The 7819-nt window shown below is 39.4% G+C and overlaps 1 protein-coding gene across 1 annotated transcript in view; it reads left to right on the plus strand.

Moving 5' to 3' along the window:
- Nucleotides 1–7427, plus strand: part of LOC131956486 (rhomboid-related protein 3-like) — a 32289-nt gene extending 24862 nt beyond the window's left edge. Inside the window, exons 8-10 of the mRNA XM_059320957.1 lie at nucleotides 5373–5473; nucleotides 6223–6277; nucleotides 6661–7427. Coding sequence (XP_059176940.1) covers nucleotides 5373–5473; nucleotides 6223–6277; nucleotides 6661–6893 — 389 coding nt within the window. The 3' untranslated portion in view covers nucleotides 6894–7427. The remainder of the gene's footprint in view (nucleotides 1–5372; nucleotides 5474–6222; nucleotides 6278–6660) is intronic.
- Nucleotides 7428–7819: the final 392 nt, after the last annotated feature.

A 7819-nucleotide genomic window follows, 5' to 3' on the forward strand; every position in this document is an offset into this window, starting at 1 on the left:
AATCAAGAAATGCTTCATAATAACACAATAAATCAACAGGAATGCTTCTCAATAATAGTCTGAATCAACTGACCCCTAACAGTCCTTCACTAGGCTTTATATAACTGAATCCACATGTCTATAATCCTCCTTAACACAATACGGCTAACCCGTTCTATAACCGACTTGACATAGTCACACAGACTGACTGATCTAAGCGAGCGATGAAGATGGAAGAGAGCTCGCTGAAACGGGAAGAGAGAGAACGAGTCCTGCCGTGCCCTCCTATTTATGCCTTGTATCCGTACTCGTCCCCGTACTTGTATTCCTCCGTAATCGATACTTGTACTCGATCTCCGACCACCAGTTGCGTAGTTCAAACGTACAGACCGTAAAATAACATCTGCGTCCTATCCATCAAAGCCGACAGGCCGTCTGAATACCGTTTCCCAAAATAGCACGCGTAGCTTTGAGGTTGTTATCAGCCCGACCCAATAAGCCACCTGTTATCGGTTGCATCAGACCAACACCGCGTCTCGGCCTCTCGTTCGTTATCATTTGTAACTGGTAGTTAGGCCTACCCCAGTTACATCCACCCCTGCTTTTTTTTGTGTGTTTTCAACCACAAACAACGCCTGGCAGGTGCACTCCTCCAAAGTCAATCGCACAGTCGTAAAAAAAAAATCTATTGTTCTACTCACTGTCCACGACGTTCCATTCGTATACGATTGACAGTTCTACCTATTTCACATATCAACTGTGTCTACATCATCTTTCTGAGACACAAAACAGTTCTAGAATTCACATCCACCCTTTCCATTTGGTGCCTTCACCAGTTCACTTCTATAGCTCTTTGAACAGTCTGTTTTCATACCAGCGCGACCATGAAAGAATTGATGGTTGCTGACAAAAAATTTCGTATTCCTTCTGTTCCTTAAACTTCTCCGCGGACCACTTATCTGATGGTCTACTGTCTCTCTGCTTCTGGAGGGACCGGGATCCTCATTGTTGCCGGTATCCTCCCCTTGCGTATCGCTGTTGTTCTGTTGATGGTGATATGGTTCCGGAATGGGTATGTGAATTTCCGTTATAACTTCCGGTTCCCTAATTGTCTTGGGTTTCTCTGTGTGTAACTGCTCTTCTTGCCTATTCCAATATTTCTTTAATTGAGCAATATTCGCCCACCGATCCGGTTTGGCGTGATCGATGGGTCTTATCTTAAAGGGGCCACCTGCTACTTTAGGCATCTCCACGACTTGCCATATCTCCTGTCCCCAGAGATCGTGGATTTTGTTTCTGCCTAACGGGTGGCTACGCAGTAATACCCTGTCATTCAGTTTGAGTGGCGGGTCCTTCGTCTGTATCGGCGGTTCCCTTCGCCGAGATTCATGTTCTAGTCTTTCCTGTACTACCCTGTACATTTCTCTAATTCTTCTCATATGTTCATTCACATATTCCAGTGCGGTGTATGAGCCAGTCATACTCTCCCTTTTTCCTAAGAACAAATCAAGAGGGAGTCGAGCCTCCCGTCCGAACAGCAACATGTATGGCGTAAAGCCGGTTGTGGCATGGGGTGTGCAGTTGTATAGATATACCAACTCTGGGAGAAAATCAGGCCAACGTTTTTTCTGTTCAGGTTCTAGCGTACGCAGCAAATCATGCATGCTGCGGTTGAACCGTTCACACTGTCCGTTTCCCTTCGGATTAAATGTGGTTGTTCTAGATTTGTTGATCCCGTAGTGGCTGCACAGTTGGTTAATTACTTCTGACTCGAAAGCCCTTCCTTGGTCAGAGTGTAATTGTCTTGGTATGCCATATTTGATGAACCAATGTTGTAATAAGACCTTTGCCACTGTTTTGGCAGTCTGATCTCGTGTGGGCACCGCCACAGTCCATTTGGTGAATACATCAGTCATTACCAACACATGTTCCGTCCCATCCGATGATTGCTCCAACGACGTAAAGTCCATAGCCACAATCTCTAGTGGTTTTGTCGCTAGTAGGTGTCCTGATGGCTGTCTCATTTTGACAACTGGCATTTTCGCATGCTGACACCTCACACAAGCCTCACAATGGCGTTTGACCTCCATTTCCATATTGGGCCAGTAACACCTCCGTCGTAATATTTTGTGGGTTCTGTCCTGACCCTGGTGTCCTGCCCTGTCATGTGCCAACCTTAGCACTTCTCCTCGTAATTGTCCCGGCACCACCACCTGGTGTATTGTGCCATCAATTTGGTCATGAATTCTCCGCATGAGAACACCATCCTTTATACTGAGACGGTTCCACTGACTCAGTATTTTCTTTGTTTCTCGACCAAATTGTTCTCTTTCCCTTCTTCCTGGGAATTTTTGTTCCTGGACGTGTTTCAATAGCGGTTGTAAGCCACTATCCGTTCTCTGGGCATCTCTTATCTTTTTGTGATTAAGGCAAATAAAATCACTACTGTCCATATGTTCGGGTTCCGTGGATATGTGCTCCACCCCGGTCTGCCCGTTCTGCATCACTTGTACCCCATGAGGGATATCTGTTGACGCTCTGACCTCACATATTCCTGTCAGCGTTTCTTCCTCATCACCCGGTTTCTCGTAAGGATTCCTTGATAAGGCGTCCGCATTGCCATTGGACCGCCCCGGGCGATGTTTTCTCTCTAGGTCAACGAGTGCCAATTCTGCTGCCCATCGCTGTTCGATGGATCCCAGCCTTGCTGTAATTTGAAGTTCTTTTTCAATATCTGATAATTTTTCTTCAAGTCTTGTTTGAGACTCTTTCATTCCTTCTAGTTTGCCAACACTGTTCTGTTGTCTAATATTTTTATTTACTTCTTCCGATAACAGACACTTTAAAGATGAACATTTCTCCTGTGCTTTTGATTTGCATGAACTTTTCCTATCCAGTTTCCTGGTTAGACTTTGAATTCCTTTATTAAGTCTACCAATTTTCTTCTTATCATCATTTTTCTCTACCAACAAATTGTTCACTTGACACTTTTCAACATTCAAGTTCATTTCACAGTTCATTTTTTCCATTAGTTGTGTTTTACCTTTCTTTTTCTCCTTACTGTGTTTCTTTGTCATTTTGTTTACCAAGTCATTACCTCGCCGCTCTGTAGCCTTGACCTGCCTTACAGAGGGCGATCGTTTCACCGGACAGTACCGTGCCATATGTCCGGGTTGTGAACAAGACAAACAAATTGGTCGACCGTCTGCCGTCCATTGGAGTGATGGCTTGGCAGGACACGGCCGTCCAACCCGTCCCTGTTTTGTCCCGTTCTTTTCCTGATTCTCAGCTGTTGACCTGCTTTCCAACCTCTCCAAACGTTGGTCAACCTTCTCTAGGTGGGCCAACAGTTGAGCCATCATGGTCTCCATCGTGTCGGCCCCTGTGGGTGGGGATTGTCTCTGTTCAGGCACAGAGACTTTGTCCACCGAACAGTTCGATTGGTCCTCATCCTCGGACCTGCGGATCGCTGAGTTCCTGACCTGAAGGAAGGTCAACTGCTGGTCTCTGTGGACCTCCTCTTTCAACTCTCTCCTTAAGATCGGGGTTGCTAGCCCCCCGATGAAATGGTCCCTCAGTAGGCGTACATCAATGTCCGGTGATTTGCCCTTTACCAAATCAAAGGCCCTGTTCATCCTGTGTGAGTACTCCATCACACTCTCCGCCATTCTCTGCTTTAAGCCCACGAATCCCGATAGCAGTTGCACTCCCGACCGTCTCTCCCCAAAGGTCTCCATAATCAGATCCAGCACCTTATCTGGATCTGATTGGACGGTCCTATCGTGGCACTTAACCTCTGCCCTAACCGTTTCACCTATACTGCCCATCAGCAGTCTTAATCTTTCCTCTGGTGACATATGTCTCGAGGCCCAGGCCGCTTTGACCTCTTCACTGAACCTGTTGGTTAAAGTTGGGTCTCCGTCCCCGTAAAATTTGTTAATATGGGACTCTCTGGGTAGGACCACTATATGGGTCTGCTTCTCGTCCAGAGTAGACATTTTCTTCCTTAAGTACTAAAAAAAAGAGAGTTCTTTCTTACCGTGTGTGTATGAAAAATTTTTCCTCGTTCCTCAATTTTCACAGTTCCTGAATGTCCGAATTCACACACACACTAAACACAGTTATGCACAAGGTTGACTATAGGTGCCTTAAACGGCAAGTCTAGTTGAATTCATCCTGTTCGCAGCGCCAATTGTGACGAGCGAACATTTATCCTGCCGACAACGCCAATTGTAACGAGCCAACAGTTACCATGCTCGCAACGCCACATGTAATGAGACCTAATTGCCTGTAGTGCCACGTGTTAACGAGTTTAACCACTCATTCTAGACAACATTGACCACAGTATAGATACTCAAGATGCAGGTTCGCTATTGATCCTTTATTACATGAATCAAGAAATGCTTCATAATAACACAATAAATCAACAGGAATGCTTCTCAATAATAGTCTGAATCAACTGACCCCTAACAGTCCTTCACTAGGCTTTATATAACTGAATCCACATGTCTATAATCCTCCTTAACACAATACGGCTAACCCGTTCTATAACCGACTTGACATAGTCACACAGACTGACTGATCTAAGCGAGCGATGAAGATGGAAGAGAGCTCGCTGAAACGGGAAGAGAGAGAACGAGTCCTGCCGTGCCCTCCTATTTATGCCTTGTATCCGTACTCGTCCCCGTACTTGTATTCCTCCGTAATCGATACTTGTACTCGATCTCCGACCACCAGTTGCGTAGTTCAAACGTACAGACCGTAAAATAACATCTGCGTCCTATCCATCAAAGCCGACAGGCCGTCTGAATACCGTTTCCCAAAATAGCACGCGTAGCTTTGAGGTTGTTATCAGCCCGACCCAATAAGCCACCTGTTATCGGTTGCATCAGACCAACACCGCGTCTCGGCCTCTCGTTCGTTATCATTTGTAACTGGTAGTTAGGCCTACCCCAGTTACATATATATATATATATATATATATATATATATATATATATATGTATATATATATATATATATATATATATATATATATATATATATATATATATATATATATATATATATATATATATATATATATATATATATATATATATATATATACATTTATTTTATGCTACATCTATGTATGTACACTCAATTACATATAAATATATGTAAATTTTAAAAATATATATTTATACATATTTATACATACATGTATATATTTATAAATTTCAAAATATTATATATATATATATATATATATATATATATATATATATATATATATATATATATATATATATATATATATTATAATTAATATAATAATTATAATAATGATATACATTTTAACCTAAACTATATACACGTATAGACGTAACAATGTTTTGAAATTTGTCCAGGCTCTTTAGGAACCTCAGTGTTCGACATGGAAGCATTCCTAGTGGGATCATCTGGTGGAGTGTATGCACTGCTGGCAGCACACTTAGCTAATGTATTGTTGGTTCGTAATTCTTTTTGTGTGCTAGGGAATTGTCAGGTTTCCTATTAGGGGAGATAACAAAGCATCTAAATATTGGAGGGATATATTTTAAAGGGAGACTATTATTTAAAAAAAATATTTTTATAAAAATAACAGAAAATTAGGAAATTATAATAGATAATTATTGTACTAAAAAATCACAAGTAATATTAATTCAAAAACAGTATCTTTGTAAATTAAGTTATTTTAATCTATAAAATATCTGTTAGACAGTGTTATATTTGATGTTGTTAAGCATGCAATCTATGTATATAAAGAACCAATATAATGAGACAGTAAATATGTTGTAATCACCTATTTACCCCAAAACCCTCAAACTAGATAAGACGTTTTGAAACTTTGTATATAATTATAACTAGAAAAAGAAAATCCTTCAGTTCTTGTAACTATAAACCTACCCTGTTTACCTACAGTGTAAACCAATGATGTGTACTGCATGCCACTCCCCCCTTTTGTAACTACCTGCAATTTTAATATATTTTGACAAGTTTTATTATACAGACATTTGAATATTGACTGACACAACATTGCATACATTTCAGTTTGTAAAGCTAATTTTTTTTTATCCAATCCAGCTTTTGACATAAAATCAGCTCTGTTGACAGCAAATACAAACAAAAAGTTCAAAAACCTTGATACATTTTAGTTCTTTAAATCATTGTACACATGAATGTTAATTTTTGATTAATAAAAAATGTTCTATTCAACAGAATTATTCTCATATGGAACTTGGGGTCATCAAACTAGCTGCTGTTTTAATTATTGGTAAGGAAAAAAGGATCAAATATTTTACTACACATTTTATTCTATCAAATCAAACTCAAGAGGTATCTTAAACTGCTATTTAAAAGCTTATATATCTAATATTGTTAATAGGAAATAGGTTAAAGTTGGAGAATGTGTACTTTATTCATTGTATCATTTTAATCAAACATTTTAATAAGGTTCAAAGCTAGGGTAGGTCGAGGGTTAACTTTAACTAGGGATGTAATTTGAGAGTTTGTCCCTAAACATTTTAGTATTTTAAATTAAGAATTAGACCCAAGAAAGTGAGTAATTCGGTTAAGTTAATTTGTAATAAATTTACATGCAATTATTTTGTTCAAATTTGCTGAAACAAATTTGATTATTTCTCCAATCTGTTGCAGCAAGTGCTGATGTTGGTTTCGCCATCTGGAATCGCTATGCACAAAAAGATCCCATCCCTCCTATAGGATACACTGCTCACCTGACCGGTGCTCTAGCTGGGCTGACCATCGGCCTGGCCATCTTGAAGAACTTCCAGCAGAAGCTGCACCAGCAGTACATGTGCTGGGTGGCCCTGGCCGTCTACCTCGGTTGTGTGGGGTTCGCCATTTTCTGGAATGTTTTTTACTATTAAACAACGCACATTTTGTAACAAAATATTTGTTGACCAATTCCTTGTGATTTAATGTTGCTGGGACCAAGGCATACAACTCATCCAATTACACACTGGCTTCATCTTTTTAGTCCTCTGGAATAAAAAAAACTCTAAAATTTCTTGGACCATTTTGCTAACAAGTGGATTTTGGAAAACATTTTCATTTGATCTGCTTAAAGGAAAAGGGGTAGGCCTACACACACACTTTTTGTTGCAGAAATGACAAATATGTGTTAATAAAAAAACATGGATTAAAAATGAAAGTGAACAATACAAAAACAACTTTGTGGCTGTGAAAAAAGGGAGACAACTTTTGTTTCAACCAAAGACAACTTATACTCACTACTGGTGTGCCATGGGTAGTTTTCTTAATTATTTTTTGTCAGTTTTGTTTTGTTAAAAATGTGTATAGACTATTGCCTTTTTAAAAATATTATTATGTATTTTGTTTAGATTTCTGACAATGTTTTTAAATATTACATGAAACCTTACAACTTTTAAATAAAAATATCATGAGTTTTGAACTGTGTCTTTAACAGGAGTTTGTAGACGGTATAACAAATATAGGTTGTTTTTTCCAGCTAAACAAAAACCAATATGTTATTATTCTTAAGTACAGCATATTTATCATCAAAAGAAGTAAAACATGAACTTTGTTTGTCAGTTGACCTTGTAGGTAAGGCAAGTCACAGGTAAAAGGCAGCAAGAATATTTTGTAGGAGTCTGAGTTTACTAGATCAGTAGTTTCCACATTGGATGGAGTGCCTAACTAGACCAAAGGAAATGTGGGTGGTTTTACAGAAAAATATGTTTTACATTTATGATAATTACATTGTCCTATATTATGTCAGTAAAGTACTTTCATTATGAAAGCAAAGAGGGAGGAGGAAATGCTACATTATTTA

Source organism: Physella acuta, unplaced genomic scaffold (genome assembly GCF_028476545.2).
Source record: "Physella acuta isolate Inbredline_101_S28 unplaced genomic scaffold, ASM2847654v3 ptg001155l, whole genome shotgun sequence".
In the NCBI taxonomy this organism is placed as follows: Eukaryota; Metazoa; Mollusca; class Gastropoda; family Physidae; genus Physella; species Physella acuta.